Source organism: Cajanus cajan, chromosome 3 (assembly GCF_000230855.2).
Source record: "Cajanus cajan strain Asha chromosome 3, NIPB_CcT2T_4, whole genome shotgun sequence".
NCBI lineage: Eukaryota > Viridiplantae > Streptophyta > Magnoliopsida > Fabales > Fabaceae > Cajanus > Cajanus cajan.
This window is the reverse complement of record NC_138519.1, coordinates 72,082,274-72,099,813: the sequence shown is the minus strand read 5'-3', so window position 1 is coordinate 72,099,813 and position 17,540 is coordinate 72,082,274. Positions and strand designations below refer to the sequence as shown.

General features: G+C 32.7%; 2 protein-coding genes across 3 annotated transcripts; one reads left to right on the top strand and one right to left on the bottom strand.

Moving 5' to 3' along the window:
• Window positions 1-52: 52 nt before the first annotated feature.
• On the bottom strand, window positions 53-3,989 carry LOC109816400 (jacalin-related lectin 3). The gene is made up of 6 exons (XM_020381409.3): window positions 3,768-3,989; window positions 2,930-3,382; window positions 1,775-2,002; window positions 1,306-1,677; window positions 822-1,043; window positions 53-493 (listed from the first exon to the last, which is right to left on the bottom strand). Exons 1-6 carry the CDS (start codon window positions 3,987-3,989, stop codon window positions 200-202), a joined length of 1,791 nt encoding a protein of 596 aa, XP_020236998.1. The 3' UTR covers window positions 53-199.
• A 6,227-nt stretch (window positions 3,990-10,216) lies between these two features.
• LOC109816409 (U-box domain-containing protein 44) lies at window positions 10,217-16,484 on the top strand. Of its 2 annotated transcripts, none has more exons than XM_020381420.2 (5): window positions 10,217-10,815; window positions 11,026-11,823; window positions 13,219-13,525; window positions 13,730-14,194; window positions 15,181-16,484. In XM_020381420.2, the coding sequence occupies exons 1-5, from the start codon at window positions 10,375-10,377 to the stop codon at window positions 16,293-16,295; spliced, it is 3,126 nt and encodes a 1,041-aa protein (XP_020237009.1). In that variant the 5' UTR covers window positions 10,217-10,374; the 3' UTR covers window positions 16,296-16,484. The 2 variants fall into 2 exon arrangements, with proteins under 2 accessions (XP_020237009.1, XP_020237010.1); XM_020381421.3 differs by having other exon boundaries at window positions 10,676-10,815; window positions 10,996-11,823.
• The last annotated feature ends 1,056 nt before the right edge of the window (window positions 16,485-17,540 follow it).

Below are 17,540 nucleotides of genomic sequence, written 5' to 3'. Positions count from 1 at the left end.
AGAAAAAAAAAATGCAATTAAACCTATATTAAATGAAATTTGAAACCAAACCTTGAGGCGTAAGAAATTAACACCAACATCATTCACATTGGATAACAAATCTATAGTTGTTGGAACATTTACCAAACATGATTTATATAGAATACAAGTAATCATGCTATATCATCTCATCACTCTGCACATTATTGCTCTTCACAAATCAAAATATCTTGAAGAAGGATGACTTTGAAGTTTTCTGACTTCCTAGCCAGTGTTGCATATGGACCCCAATGGCATCCAAGTACATGCTACTCCTCCCATGTAAACCTACCACCTTGCCCTCTGTTGTGGTTGAAGTGAAATATTTCCCTACTTCATCACCAAATGGACCATACTGTCCTCGACTAGTATAGAATGTCAGCGACTTTATGATTACAGGTTGCTCATCAGCAGTGATTGGACCATAATAGCCAGATATGCAAGTCAGTACCTCATGTGGATACTCCAATTTTATCTAAAATCACAATAGGCACAAGTAAGACTAAGAATGCTTAGTCTAGTCCTTTTTTGTTAGCAATCATGCATAATCCAAGAAAATAAATGACTAGTATGAAACAAATGGAATGTGCTTAAAACAAGACTTTAAAATCTAAGTATCTTTATATTGTAAATCAATAAAAGATAATAACCGATATGACTTTTAAGATGATTATTGTAAAAGTCAACAGGCACTACAATTTGTGATTAGAAGATAGTGTAAAAACTTTTTACATTATTATATGTGCATATACTAATTACTGTAAAAGAAAGTGGGAAAAATGAGAATGAATTCAGATTCATACCCGATGCATGGTATTTCCTCCATGAGTACCATGCTTTACAGACCATACAGATTGCTTATTTCTATCATACTCAATTTGAATTGAGCAAATTCCTTCAGGTGCTTTTGTCAAGTAAATCTGCTTAATCCCAGAAAAGACTCCATCATCCCATGGCTTACCTCCATCCCCACCCCATGGACCTGGTCCACATGGAGCTGGTTCTTTAATCACACCACGAGAAACCTGTAATGTGAAATAAGGAGCATAAGTGAATAGAATATCCTCTTCACTTCAATATACATGCTAAAAGGTGATGTATCAAGAAGTAAAATATTAAAAAGTAATGATACACATACAACAATTCACACAACATCATTTATTGTGTTTACCTCTTTCTATTTTATCATTAACGAACATAATGATAAAGAGACAGACATAAGAAATAATGTTGTACAATTTTGTTGTATAAGTATCATTTCTGAATATAAAATGATTTAAGGAATACCGGTTCAATTGGTACTGATTTGGCAACTACAGCTTTGGCTGGCCATTGAGGATTGTCTGTATCAGAAATACTTGGTCCTCTTGGGATGATTTCCATGGAAGGAGGTGTTGCCACTGGCACTATTAATTTTCCTTCCACCACATGTACACCAAGAGAATCTAGAAACAAGCCATTTCTACCATGAATTCCAACGATCTTCCCTTCTTTCAGCTTTGTTGTGAAATAAGTTCCACTTTCTTCTCCAAATGGTCCGTAGGACCTTTTGGTGGTGTGGAAAGTTAGTGCCCTTATAACAGCAGGTCCCATGTACATCAGAGATCCATAGTAGCCAGATATATGTGTTAAGACTTCATATGGAAAATCAAATACTATCTGCAACATGGTGCACACAAAATGGTAACATATCAATCTTATTGCCTAGTTTATTAGGTAAAAGTGCACAACAAAGGCTTGTTAACTCTTAGTTTACCTTTTCATGTTTGAATCCTCCTGCACCTCCATGTTTGTATCCCCATACAGCCTCCCCATCTAGATCATACAAAACTCTAATCCATACAATTCCAACATTGCGAGACAAGTCAATTTGCCTAACTCCTGTGTAGGGTCCATCATCAAATACATATCCACCAGTGCCACCCCAAGGCCCGTATGTCACTACACCTTCAACCATTGATGGTTCCCTCTCCACGTAAATTATCTGAAGTGAATATATTCTCAGTTTCATTTGATGCAAATTCTGGCCATGTTTGGATTATGGAAAATGTATAAAATAGAGTGGAATGGAATGATACTATGTTTCATTCTTTGGATTGTTTAAAATAGAATGAAAATATGAAATGAAGTAAAACCTGATGGAATGCATTTCATCCCATTCCATCAAATACTTTTCTAGTCTCACCCGCCAAATGTGGATGGTTTCATGGAATAATTCTGTTTTTCTCTGTCCATCATAAAAATGAAAGAAAAAAAAAACTTGATACAGTTACTTATGTACTTTTGGTGGTATTTTCTAATTAAAAGTTAAATATATTTTTAGTCTCTCAAATTTAAGATAAATTTGTTTTTGTTCCTCAAATTTAAAATTATTTTTATTGTTTAATTTCCAAAAAAAAAATTGTTCTAGTCTTTATACTCAAATTTTATTAGAAAATTTATTAAATATTGTCATATAAAATTTACCTATTGGTGTTCATCACATTAATCTAAGCTAATATTGCATTAAAATAATTATTTTAAATTTGAAGACTAAAAATAAATTTATCCTAAATTTATAAATTTAAGGAATTAAAAACAAATTTATCCAAAAATTGGAGAGACAAAAACAATTTTTTCTTAATGCACTAATGATAGTTTGCAATAAAGGTTAACATACATTAATGAGATCATATTTCAATTTTCATTAGAAAATATCACTAAAAAATATCTAAAGAACTGCATTTAAGTTCTATTCATAATGAAATGGCAATATAGCAACTTTGTTCCAACCCACTTGACTCTATTACATTCTACCTCATTCCATTCCTTTTGCTCACCATTAGATATCCTCCTAACATAGCTGAAGTTGAGAAGAAAAGTAACACTTAAAAGAGAGAATATTCATGAATGGTCACTTTATCTTTCTAACCTTTTCTTTTGGTTCAATGTTCTTTGGTTCTTTGAAGCTAGAAATCTTCGCAGTTGGAGAATTTCCAAAATCATCTTTCTGTTTTAAAGCAAGAACAATATCATAGCCTTGGCCAACACTTCCTTGTATTACAGAATAACTACCATTCTCAGGGGACTTAGTCATGTAGTTCTGTGAATAAGACAAAGCTTTGGAAGGGCTTAGTTGCAGAGAGGACTTCAGATAGACTCCAATGGCATCGACGCGCCAACCGTACCTGCCATGGAACCCAACAATCTTGCCACCAGTCATTGGCAACGAAAAATATGTCCCTTGTTCAACTCCAAAGGGTCCATAGATTTTCTTGTTACTCGCAAAGCTCAGCGACCGAATGAAGTTTGGTCCAAATTGACGTAACTTACCATAGTATCCATCAATTGATGTCAGGAACTCATCTGGGTAATCAAGCTTGATCTGCAGCACAATCATAAGTATAGAATCGATATGATGCACTAATTTTATAAATAGCAACCAAAGAAGCATAAAAACTTCATGATTGTCAACTCGATGTGTTGTAACCATGTTAGATGTGTATTTTGAAAGTAATATTAAGAATGATTTCTGATTAGTTGAAAAGGTAAAAAAAGTGCACGTACCTAAGGTACCTTAAACTAATAATGTTTAAAAATTCTTTCTTTTGATTTAAGATTGATGTCTTGTGTTAATTTGTACTTTGTATTATAACCATAGAATTTGTCGTATCCCATGTTCATGTTGTATCATATCTATGTCACTTTTCTAGGTATCAATTAGCCTACTTGTACTTTCAACAAGAACAAGAAGGGCATGGAAAATTTACCTTGTCAATTTTATAGCCTCCACTTCCACCATATTTCAGTGACCAAACAGAACTACCGTTTTTGTCATATTCAATTTGGATGGATTCAATTCCTTCCCCATGAGAAATCACCAATTGCCTAATTGTTGAATATATACCATCATCCCAACGGTATCCTCCACTGCCTCCCCATGGTCCAACACATACAGGCTTCTCCTCAAAACTCTGCACTCGAAACATCATTTAATTCAAAGGTGTTAGAAAAGTAAGGCAAAAAAAGTAGCTCAACACATACTTTTCAACAACAAAAGAATGAGTTGATTCATAACAAACGAAAACTGGCTTATGCATGGAGTACCATCTTCTTCTGCTTGTGGGGAAAGACAAATAGAATTTGGATGGAGAAACCAGAAGTGAAGTGAATGGAAAGGGTATGTGTTATGAGAAATTTATGGCAGCAAAAGGGTGTGTTAGAGGAATGCTTAAGAGAAGTTCATGGAAGTAAAAAGGTATATGTTTGTGCGTGATGTAGAAGAAGTTAACTGGAACCCACCATGGAGGGAAAGAGTTGAAAGGCAAGAGAATCAGGTTCCCCATAGAAATGAGTCTCATGTTTCTTTTTTGACACAGACAGTCTCATGCATTTGTGACAGTCACATAACCAACAGTGTTTTCACACAATATTATTCTCCATTTTCACGACAAAATTCTAAGTGAAATGGATAGAACTTTCCATGTTACGCACCATAAATTTTATATTTAGAATATTTATAAGCATGAAGCAGGTGCGGTCCATCTATGATATAATTTTATATATATATTATATATAGACACGTGTATTTTTCACTTAGAGTTTAGTAAGACTTATATAAGTGATATTGTTGGGATACAAACAAGTCTCGCATTCATAAATAATTTAACAATTCTTTATCACTTTATGTATATTTAGAACTTAAATGTCTCTTGTTTGAATCATTCTAATTTAATTATTATGGGCATTTGATATTGGCATAGTTGTAGGATTGTGCACTCGTATGTATTTTTAAATGGAGTTAATTAATTAATTTTAAAATTAATATAAATAGATATTATTTAAGGTATTATACATTTAAAAATAAAATATTATAAATTATTTTCAAAATGACTATTAACTTCTAAAAAGTTTTATATCAAATAAGTTATATAAAGATTAATAACATTCATTTTTGTAACTTTAATATTTTAAAAAATAATTAATTTTATAAAATTAAATAATTTCTATAATTTTTTTACCACTTTATTTTTGTATCACATTATTTTTTAATTGTGAGTGGTAAAAATATTATAGAACTATTAATGACAAATACTGGATTAGAGTTCGATGGCCTCCAACCAACTTTAATATTTAAATTTTAAATTAAATGTTGAAATTTCATTCTCATATCAAATTTATTAATTGAAGCATAATGTAAAAAACAAATGGGAGATACATGTATTAATATAAGATTGGAAGAAGATAAATTAGTAAATTAATTTTAAATTTTGATAGGAAAAATAATTACAAAGCTGAGATATTAGTGATACTCATTGCTTAATAAATAGATAATCTGTTCACCCATTTAGCTGAACTATTATAATCAACTGATAAAAAAAAATTTATGGTTTTCTCGTAAAAAAAAATGAATGTAATTTTTTTTAATACAGTAGTAGGGACAAAAAAGTTTTTTTTTAGTTTTTTTTACACTTAAAGCTTAAGAGCTCATGCTATTATACAAATTAATTAAACTCTCAATCATTAGACCCACTACAGTGAATTGGTTAAAAAATAAAATAAAAATTGTAGCGTCAACAAAGAAAGAAAGGCAGTTGTATTGTTGTATAACGTGTGAATCGTTATACAGTATTATTCTTTGGGCTTATGTTTTTTGGTAGATATATTTTTGCTACATATTCTTTGGGCTTATGTTTTTTGGTACATATATTTTTGCTACATATTCTTTGGGCTTCGATCTATGATTCTAAATCCACTTTTTTCTTCCTCGCTAACTAACTAACTAACTAAATAATAATAATAATAATAATAATAATAATAGAATTTCCAACCCTCCTTTTCATTCTTCATTTTCTTTTTGCCTAGTAGCGGAGAATTTTTAATAGTTTGTATAGGGCGTTAAATTTAAATATGATTATATATATACGTGGAAGGTTCAAACGACACCGGTATAATTTTTACTAAGTGTTACATCGCTCAAGAACTTTAAATTAAATTTGAATTTTGTAAATCTAACCATTAGACACATATATATATATGTGTGTGTGTGTGTTTAGAGGAGGGTTCAAACGACACCAGTGTAACTTTTACTAAGTGTTACACCGCTCAATAACTTTATATTAAATGTGAATTTTGAAAATCCAACTGTTAGATTGAAAATTCATATCTCTTAGATCATATATACAAAATTTTATATTAATCTAAGATGATTTGATACTTCATTCTCATAAAACAAAATTGACGTAATATATACATTTCAAAATATACTAAAATATGAACGCTTTGATTACCTTCAAGTTGTTGTTCAATTTTAACAAAATTTGATATATATGATCTAAGAGATATGAACTTTCAATCTAACGGTTGGATTTTCAAAATTCACATTTAATATGAAGTTATTGAGCGGTGTAACACTTAGTAAAAGTTACACCGGTGTCGTTTGAACCCTCCTCGTGTGTTTAATGTAGGAGTAAGTCTATCTAAATTTACCCTGTTTAATAATTCACGTTCTTCATTAAAGTTTAACAATCTAACCATTGAATTTAAAGTTCTTAATGCATAGATAAAATCTGTAAATTTTTAAAAATTTGAAAATCATTTGATACTTCTTTTCATTAATTCAAATCAACGTATAAAATATTTTTATAATTATTTATTAATTTGAATTAATGAAATCAAGTATCAAATGGTTTTCAAATTTTTTTAAAATTTGTAAACTTAATCTATGCATTAAAAACTTTAAATTCAACAATTAGATCATTAAAATTTGATATAAAGCATGAATTATTAAATGAAATGAGTTTGAATAAACTTACTTTTGGAATAAACGAATCTTTACTCATATACATACATACATATATATATATATATATATATATAAGATAGAGCAACACACAAAAAACTTGCAAAATATAAATATTTACAATAAAAAATAGTATTTTGAAATTCTATCATAGTCTGTAAAGTTAACTTTTAAAATAGTACCAAAAGGCATTTTAAAATAAAGTGAAATCAAATCATAGATGACAAGACAAATTTCTAATTTTGAATAAACACACTAAATTAATTTTCTAAATTAATTAATTAGAGATATTAACCTTTTAGAATATCCAATAAAATGTAAAACATATAAAAAATAGAGAGAACTAATATCTCTTTTGTAAGTTGTCAACTTAAACAAAATTATGGTTCATAAAAATACTTGTGGTTAAAAAAATCTTAAATTTTGATATATTTTATTAGAGATAATGTTATTCAAGTTATAATATTATTTCAATTAGGACCACAATAGGTTAAACCAAATTTTTTTTTTTATTGATTTATCTACATGCTTATTAATAAAGAAACTTAAATAAAATTTGTGAAAATTGTTAATTAGTAACACTATATTTGGTAAGTCTAACAATTCGACAAATCATTACAATTATTATAGTTTAATTACTACGCAATAAAATTAGCAAACAAATTTTAACTACCTTAGGATTCTCTCATGCAACAATTACCCGATTATTCATGCAATTTATACATGTATAGGACAACAAATACAACACTAAAAATATAAAATTCCCTTATGGGATCAGATACACACCTTGTACACATATATAATCTACATGAATTACATAACTGTATAGAAAAGATCCCTAATTATTGGTCAAGTGTGTATACAACCATTAAATCACATTAGAGTGACATCTCCAAAATAGAGTTATCAACTGCATGACCCTCCACCAGCTGAACAAGTTATCCAACTAACCTTGTCCTATTCCATACAAAATATGACATTACAATTTCAATCACAAATAAAAGAAAGAGTAAACTTGTGAAAAGAATCAACATAGTATTCACAACAAACAACTTTAAACAATACAACATAGGCAACTTCATCAATATTCAATGCAACTCAACATTCACAACTTTCAACTTGTTAACAACATCATCATACAAACAACTCGGCAACTTACAATACAACAACTTAACAACTTTAGCATATAATTGTACATATATATATTAACGATAATCAATAATGAGCACTAATATGTCATCATGCATATCAATTAAGGAAATCTTTTACAATAGAGATGAGCAGTTTAAATGGTTAGACCTATTGAACCACAACGCCTGACCTATCATAATCAAGTCAAGTAACATTAGGCTTCTTAGAGTGTCTAGTATACAACATAAATTGATTTCTCAAGTTTTACACTTAAATTAGGAATTTTAGTATTATTGTTAAGGTAGAATAGTTTGGGTATAAGCTTACCATGACATTATCTTGCAACACTGTCTTATATGAGATTAGCCTACATACTACTTTCCAAATACTATTTTTTTAGTACTCAGTTAGGGACTAAGCTCCCAACTTTGTACCTTACTCAGTTGGTCATTTTAACTACAATATGGATTGACCACACCTCCATATTGTTCCACATAAATCCTAAAGGGAACAGCTTAAACAACATATTTCCTCTAATCTTTATGTATCTCAACTAAAACATGTATCTTCACCACATGCCTAACAACTTAATCAAATTATAACATCATACAACTTTGTAACTTAATCATCTATCAGCTTACATCTTTGCAACCTAAACATCATTATACATTATATCAATTGAATACATATTGAGTTATATTCATACAACATTTATCATATAATTTAGTCATCATTCTTCAACTATAAATCAACTTAAAACATTACATTTTATCAAACAACTCATGCCCGACACTATTCCCAATGTGCCTAACACTATTAAGACATGGGCCTTCTATCTCGTTCACGCCTAACATCAATACATTTGCACCCAAAGTGGATAAGGTATAGAGTCTCTAAGTCTCTTATGCCTAGTGTGTCAAAAATCCACGCTCGACCTTAACGGGCCTAACTCATACTCAACGCCACAACACTAGCACTCGACGTCAATTCAAGTAGAAACAATTCTCTCTCCTCACACTTGATGTCATTGAACCCATGTTTGATGTGACAAAATCATATGCAATTCTATCTTTTCATTTTCAATGCTACCAATTTTACACCTAATGTCATTAGAGTTGAGAACTCCTAATTTTAATCACACTTGGTGTGATGATATAAAAATTATTTTGTATATTATTTTTATACTTTTCATTTTTTTTTTCAAATGAAAAAAGTGTTTTCATGCTTATGGGTAGGTCTACAGAACAACCCACTCCTCTCCTCCCCTCCCTCACCCAAAAATAAAAAAAACTACTTCAAACCTTTTGCGGAATTTTACATCCAAATATTCAATAACTCTTCACAATTATTTTTAATAAATGTAGATCCTTCTAACGAGCAACGATATTTCTTGGATTTTTTTCTTCTTCTTTCAGTAGTGGTTCTTATGACCACTTTAAGAGCTAAAAAAAAATACCAAATAGAAGGATCTCATGTACCTGTAGTCCCAAGTTGTGGTCAAAAGAAAGGATAAGAAGATACAAAAAAAAATGTTTAACCCATTACAAACCTGAGAGAGTCAGATTGGTCCATTTAACCCATTGCAATTATGTTTTTGTAGTGAACATTTGAAATTTTGATCGATATTTTCTTACGTAATTATATTTGAATCAATGATAGACTTGATTTCTTGATAAAAAGAATCATAATTTTTTATTTTATTTATTAAAAATAAGAATATATAACTAATTTTTTTATTTTTTTTATAAATATGGTAAGTTGATTCACCTAATCCATCAATTTTTAGTGGATTGAGTCAAGTCAACATTTTTTCAGTTTACCAAAAAGTGAGTCAGATTAAATTAGTTTATTTAAAATATAAACCCATATAGCCAAATTGACTTACTTTGATATTTCTAATATTTTTATATTTTTTTAATCTATTTCACTTTGATTATCATTTTACGGTATTAATATAATATTAAATATATTTTTTATTTAATCAGAATAATAATTGTATTTTTTAAATCTTATACCAAAACTTTAAATTTCTGCCAAAATAGAAATTTTTATAAGTAATTCATAAATGGAGTAAATCTTGAATGCACACACTCCTAACAAATGAATTGCTGTTGTTACGCAGTTCAATTTTCTTATCACGTCATTTTGTCCCTTAATTTCAACTCTTCTTATCACGTCATATCATTCCAATAATAATTTGTTAAAAAATTTGTCCCTTAATTTTAAGATAAGCACTAATGACTAGTACCTTAGAGTGGGTGTTATAAAACATATTTCGTGGATGAATTGTGGTCTTAAAAAAGAAGTGAGTTAATTTTGAAAAGTCAACGGTAATGGAAGCGAAGTTGTCAAAGTCTTGACTCTTGCTGGTTCTTCATCTTCACCTTCTTCCTCAAATTCTGTGAACCTTTGAATTCAATTTTCACACAACAAACAATGACACAATGTCCATCCACTACTCCCCGTCCCCGTCCCCGCCGCCCGCCCTCCACTCCATCCGCCGCTCCCTCTCCGACATCTCCTCCCCGCCGCCGGACCACCGTCCCTTCGACGCCCCCCGCCGCTTCGCCGCCTTCGCCCACCGCCTCTCCCACCTCCTCCTCCTCCTCCTGCCGCCCCCGCACTCCCCGCCCCTCCACACCGCCCTCAAGGGGCTCGCCGCCGAGCTCTCCAAGGCCGCCGAAACTGTCTCTGTCTACAACAACGGCAGCAAGATTCTCGTCCTCGTCAACTGCAAAACCCTCTCCTCCGCCCTCCAACAACGCGCCACCGCCCTCGCCGCCTGGCTCACCCTCCTGGCCTCCGCCCTCCCCGACGCCGGCGACGACGAGCTCCGCAAGAAGGCCTCCGACCTCTCCCGGGACATGAAGCTCGCACAGTTCAAAGTACTTTCTCTCTCTGTTATACAAAATGCTGCAGTATGCTCTGTATTAAGGGAGATTATAATTATAATTTATACCACTCTCTGAAACCAACTCAGCTCTTTATTAGTTCTTAAAATTATTATTTTAATCTTAAAATTATCAAGCAATATTACATGCAATTTTTAACTCATGATGCAACAGTGCTACCAACCTTGTGGTATTTGATGATAGGTCACAGAGAACGAAGAGAGGGTTCGGTGTACCCTGGAAAAGGAAGGGGAAGGGAGAGAGAGCAGCAAAGCTGTGCAGAGTGGCATTGTCATGGATTTGGCTCGTGCTTTGGGGTTTGACCCTGGTGATCGCGCTGAGTTTTGTAACCAAGTCAAGCTCTTCAAGAATGATCCTTTCAGATCCCATTCTGTGCCCGAGAGAAGGGTCTTGATGTCCTTGGAGAGGATTCTTAGTAACTGGTCTGTGGAGCCAGTCACTGTGACCCCCAATTGGGACTTTGAAATTGTTGATGATGCCGCTGCTCCTGTTTTTGCGTTCAAGAGTTTCCTCTGCCCCTTGACCAAGGAAGTCATGAGGGACCCTGTGGTTGTGCTGGAGTCTTCTCAGGCGTATGAGAGGACTGCTATTGAGTACTGGTTTGAACGCTGCATCCAGGACGGCCGTGAGCCCACTTGTCCAATCACCGGCACGGTTCTTAAGTCCTTGGAGCTTAAGCCCAACATTGGTTTGGCTGGGGCAATTGAAGAGTGGGTTGGCAGGGTTGTTGAGTATCAAATCAAATCTGCAGTGCAGTATCTGAGTGAGGAACCCTTGTCTGTTGATCATGTTGAGCGTGCTCTGGATCATGTTTATAAGGTTTCTGAAGAGCACCCCACTAGAAGATACATAATCAGGAATGCTGGTGTTGTGCTGTTGATAGTGACTGTGCTCAGTAATAACTCTAAAACTATTGGATCACATTTGAGAAGCAAAGCTCTAATGACCTTACTTAGCATAGCCAAGGATGAAGAAAGCAGGGTCAGTTTTATTGATTTTCTATGCTTATTTCCGAGCTTTTTGTGTCTTCAATTTTCTCAACTGATGAACAAAACAAGATTACGCAAGTCTCACCAACCAATATGTCGAGTGCAATGTCGAGGTCTGGAAAAGGAAAATAGGACTATGGCAAGAGAATTAACTTGGATAGCAAAACTCTGAATTAATGGGTTTGTTTAAATCATACAAATTTTGCTTGCTGCAGTTTTTTTATCTTTACCAGAGACTCTTATTGCTTAAAATTATTTTTTGGGTGTAAGAAAACAAGTTTGCTAAATTTGGAAGAGTATTTTCCCTTAGATTCTCATACTTCATGCCTGGTTATGTAAAACAGTCACCGTCTACACCCTTCTAAACTATTTTTCTTCCTATTATTTGCTGTCACTATGTACTATCTAGGCATCTACGTGTTATTTTCAACTTCAAGCATGCATAGCAAATTAAAAGCTTAATTATTCTTTCATCCTTCAATTTGCACTCATGCAATTTTGGTCTCTTAATTTTCTTTTTTTGAGCTAATTAAGTTCTATTTTTAAAATTAAACACTTTGTTTCTGTCATCATTTTTTTTCTGTCTTAAACTCTCAAATTATTGTTTTATATTCAAATATTTGGGGCTTTACAGAAGGTTTGAGATACGAAATAACATTAAAAAAGTTTAGTAGTCAAATTTAGTGAAAATTTGATAAATTTTTTTTTTGGAATGTATAGCATGTAATATTTGGGTTTGAACTTTGAAGAGAGGAAAATTTGAGGATTTCTTTTTGGGTGAAATTTGATGTTTTGATTGATGAGTTTTAAGTAAAAGAATGTTTAAAACGAATTAATTGATTTAATTTGTGAAGATTTTGCGTGAGAAAAGAAAAATTGAGGGATTTAGTTAGAAGAAAATTGACAACATGATCAAATTTGCTTAATTTTAAAAATAATCTTAATTGACATAAAACAATTTGAGAGACAAAAGTCGCACAAGTCTAAACTAAAGAGACTAAAGTACAATTAAGCATATATTAATTCTAACTACTTTGATGCATGACTACGTGAGAAAGTAAGAAAACATTAACAGGTAGCTGTTCTGCTGATTTCAATTTCAATTGTTCTTCAAATTGTATCTCTTGCAAAAATTGCCTGTTTTCACCTTTTTGTTGTGGAAAACTGAGTAATAATTTTGCATTTTCAATGAGTGGCAAAGACAAATTATCCAACAAAAAAAAAGGGGTAAGAAATTATTTTCTTTGATGTTTGTGCTAAGTGCTAACCCTTGCTTTTTGGGCTATATTTTTCCATTGGTTTCTGGCACATATGCTTGTTTTTGGTAACTACTCTGGTTCATGTACTATTACTACTGCTCCTGATAAAAAAATTTACTTACTGCTAGAAAATAATGCTTGAACGGGGTATCACTAGATTGGCCGTACATAGTCTTATTGGGAGCTCTGAGAAAGAGAGAGAATATGCTATCAAGTTATTACTAGAGTTCTGCAATGATGAAGATTGTTGTGTGAGAATTGCATCAGAAAAAGGTGCATTAGTTCTTCTCTCGAGTATAGCTGGAAATATGGAGTATCCATCTTTGTCTAACTCAGCTGAGGAAGTCTTAAGTCGGATTGAGAGGGTAGAGGATAATGTTCAATGTTTAGCAGCAGCTGGAAGATTTGGACCATTAATTTCACGGTTACATGATGGTATGTATCACTTCTGCCTCTTCCAGATGGAGTACATGCTGATGATTATATGTTAAAAATATATCAATTAAAGGATTCTCTGCAGACATTTATTTTTTTTCTATAGAGCCCCAAAATAGAATGTTGGTGATGTTTGTATACCGTTTTGGGTAAGCATTTAAGAGTAAATATATTAAATTGTAATTTGGTTGAAATCTGGAGCAGGTTCTGTTGGTGTAAAGATAGATATGGCTTCTCTGGTGGGAAGGATGACCCTGACAAATAGCTGTAAAGAACAAATTGCAAGGCAAGGTGCCAGAGTTTTTGTTGAACTTCTGTCTAGTCAAGAAGGAAGGGGACCAAGTCTGCAGGCATTGTATAACTTGTCAGCATTGGATGGCAATGCAACCATCCTTATTGAGTCTTCAGTCCTTGCACCTCTTATAGAAGTTTTATTTGACGAGCTGGATCCATCATATGATCTGAAGTCGTTAGCTGCTTCAACAATTGCGAATATTGTATCTAAGCCAGGGCATTGGGAATTAGCATCTGCTGACAAAAACGGAAACCCAATGCAGTCAGAAATTATTGTTTTAAGACTTTTGGGGCTTTTAAACTGTTTGTCCTCCCAGTGTCAAGTGACAGTTCTTCGCATTCTTTGTGGTATTGCATCTTCTCCTCAGGCATCAGGTAACTTCTATCAACTTGCATTAAGTTAATAAGGTGGTTCTGATCTCTTGTATTTCTTCACAAATTCATTCACCTCTTTCTTGTATTCTAAATCAAGTTGATTTCACAACCTCAACCTTTAAGCTGTTTAATTTGATATTAGGTTTCAGTTTCTTCATTAAAATAGAATACAGGCTGTTTTGGGCAACTTCCTTAGAAGTTAGCTTTCGGAGATTATATCATTGGAAAGAAAGCAGTTACCTCTTTTGAGATGGTGCATTTTGATTTTGGTGTGTGTGCAACTGTTAATGTGCCTGTGGTGTTCAAATATAATTCACTTCCTTTCGATTTCTATTTCTTGTACTTTTTATTCCTTTTTTGTTAATGTCAAAGTAACTGCAGTAACCATTAGGTCTTTGCGGTAGAAAAATATCTGCAGGACTTACAAGTTACAAGTAACTTAAATTGCATTACCTCTAAAGTACTAGTGTCAACTTTCAACAAATTCAAAGATCTAAAGTTTTTGTTATTTGTCCAGAGTTTGTGTGTGTAGCCCTGTTCAACATATTTAGGTACATTTTATTCCTTTTGGTTTCTTAATGTCAAAACTCAAAATATCTGTAGTAATTATTAGACCTTTATGATAGAATTTTTTTGCATCAAGTAACTCAAATTGCATTATACCTAAGTTTCAACTTTCAACAAATCCATATATCTGAAGTTATACTCCACAGGTAAAGTTCCTTGTTAATTTTGAAGTTGTTTTATCCCCCTTCCTTTCTTTTTTCTAGATGATGCTTTAATATTTTTTTAGCACATTTTTTTTAGCCTTTAATCTTAAGCAAAATAGTTTTAGATTAGACTAGTTGAACAAAATGATATGCACCCTGCTTTTGTGGTGGGAAATCGCATCTATTGTTGTAGCCATGTGCAGTAGAAATATCCATCTTCAGTCTTCACACTGACATAAAGGTGAATGATATTTTACTTTTGCTTATCTTATTCAGAGTTAGTAGCAAGTCATATCATGTCCGAGGGTGGGTTTAGAACGGTCTTACCATTTCTTGAACATCCAGAAGTTGAACACAGAGTGGTTGCTTTTAAGCTTACAAGATTACTATCAGAATGGTCTAGTCAAAATATTGCAAATGAGTTGAGACTGTCAAACAAACTTACAATACTCAAAGAAAAACTGTTAAATAACCAATCTACAAGTGATGAGAGATCAGATGCAGCACAGATACTTTCCAATCTTTCCCTCTCAGCAGGTGAAGTACAGAATCTTTTAGGAGGTGATTTTGTGGAACGGACTGCTGTTACTCTCAAGAACCAGCGGCGTGTTCCAAATGCAAGATTTTCTCATACTGCATCAGGCATGCAGGAAGGTCTTGTAGGTCTCTTGCTTCACTTCACAAGGAATCTTGATCAACAATCTCTTAATATGGTCAGAGAAAATCGTCTCATGGCGATTTTCTGTGAGCAGCTGGATTATACTTCAAAACCGAAGGTAAAACGACTTGCTGCCATTGGATTGAAGAACTTGTCAGAATTTGGAATGTCAGTTACTGCTAGAGACTCTAAACCACCATCTTCTGGTGGGTTCTGCTCTTCTCTTGTGCTCGTGTGTGGGAGAGGTGCTAGTCAACCCTCCACATGTCCTATTCACAACGGAGCATGTGACGAAGATAGTCAGCTGTGCCTGCTCAAGAGCAACTGTATCAAACCCCTTGTTGATACCCTCAATGACAATGACACTGATGTTCAGCTTGCTGCAGTGGATGCACTGTCTACTCTAGTATCAGATTACACATCTCGCAGTTTCAAAAGGGTTGTTGATGAGCTTGAGCAACTGGGTGCAGTTGATTCTCTCATCACTCTTTTTACTGAGGTTAGAACTGAGGAGCTTAGGGAGAAGACAATTTGGATGATAGAAAAGATATTAAGAGTGGAAAGCATGAGCAATCGGCATGCACTGAATCATTCTCTTGTGAGAGGTTTGGTTGAAGCCTTCAAGCATGGGAATACCAACACAAGGAAACATGCTCAAGATGCTCTCACCCTTCTAAAGCAGTTATCAGGAGTTAGTGGAAAAACATCGAGTCAAACTCGAGCTCAGAGATAGCAAAAAGTTGCACTCATTCAAATATTGTGTAATTAAACAACAACCCTTCCCTATTGTTTGTATAGAAGTCGGAAAGAGTTTATCCGCAAGAATGATTCTACACACTAACTATGTAATGTCATTATTGTAAACATTCATTTTACAAGAGTGAGGAAGAAATTGAACAAGTGTATGCTTGTTTGTGATCAAGTTAGATCTGAATAAATGTGGTACTCTGAATATCTACATAGTAATTAAGGGAATTCTGTTGATTAAGATCTTGGTTGGATACAAATATAGTAAACATTTTAAAATATTTTCTTCCGAAAATAAAGAGTTTTTCCTTTTCTTTTAATATAAAAACTATTAAAAGTACTTCTAATTTATATTCAAATAGATTTTAGATAATCTTGAATAAATGTTGCTAACCAATATAGAGAAATTTTAACTTTAACATATAATTTTTATAACCTTAACATATTTTTAACCAAAAGTTCTTAGTTATCGAATATAATTATTTTCCTTGCAAATCATTTAAGATCATTGATACACATTTGACAAATATATCAATTGTCATAAGTAATAAAAAAAATAAAAATTCAAATATCAAATCCACAAGGATTTGAGTTTATAGTTGTTTAATATAACTTTGGTATTAAATAAGTGAATAAAAGAAATTAAAAATTGTATAGAATGAAATGCAAAATTTTTATAGAAAAGCATATAACAAAGCAATAAAGAATTTGAACATATATAATGATAAGAGCCATCATAAATTGATTTCATTAACCTTTTTCATATAAATCCTTTCCAATTTTTATTTAATATTAGAAATTATACCGTTAATTCAATAGTCTCCAATTATATTTAAACCTTAATTCTTTAGGCGATAAATTTTATGTTATTTAAGAGAAATCTCAATTCTTTAGTGAAGTTTGTTAAACAATCTTGTATTAAGGTCAAGAACAAAAAACTGACTAATAAAGTTTATTCCAATTTCCTGGTAATAAAAGGTTTCAACAGCTAGTATATTCTAAACGATCCTCAAATGTTTCTTATGGGCTAAGTTGAGTCTCTTCCTGCAAAACCTCTGACTATTATCTTGATTATCCTTTGAGTTTGTTATGGAGGATTGTCCACCCTTCTCTCTCTCAACCAACTTTTTGTCTCTTGAAGCTTTGTTTTCCCCTCTCCTTATGTCATCCTGGTCTTGGATTCGAGGTTGATCATTTTCCTAGGTCAATGAAGGTCAGTCGATGAATTATT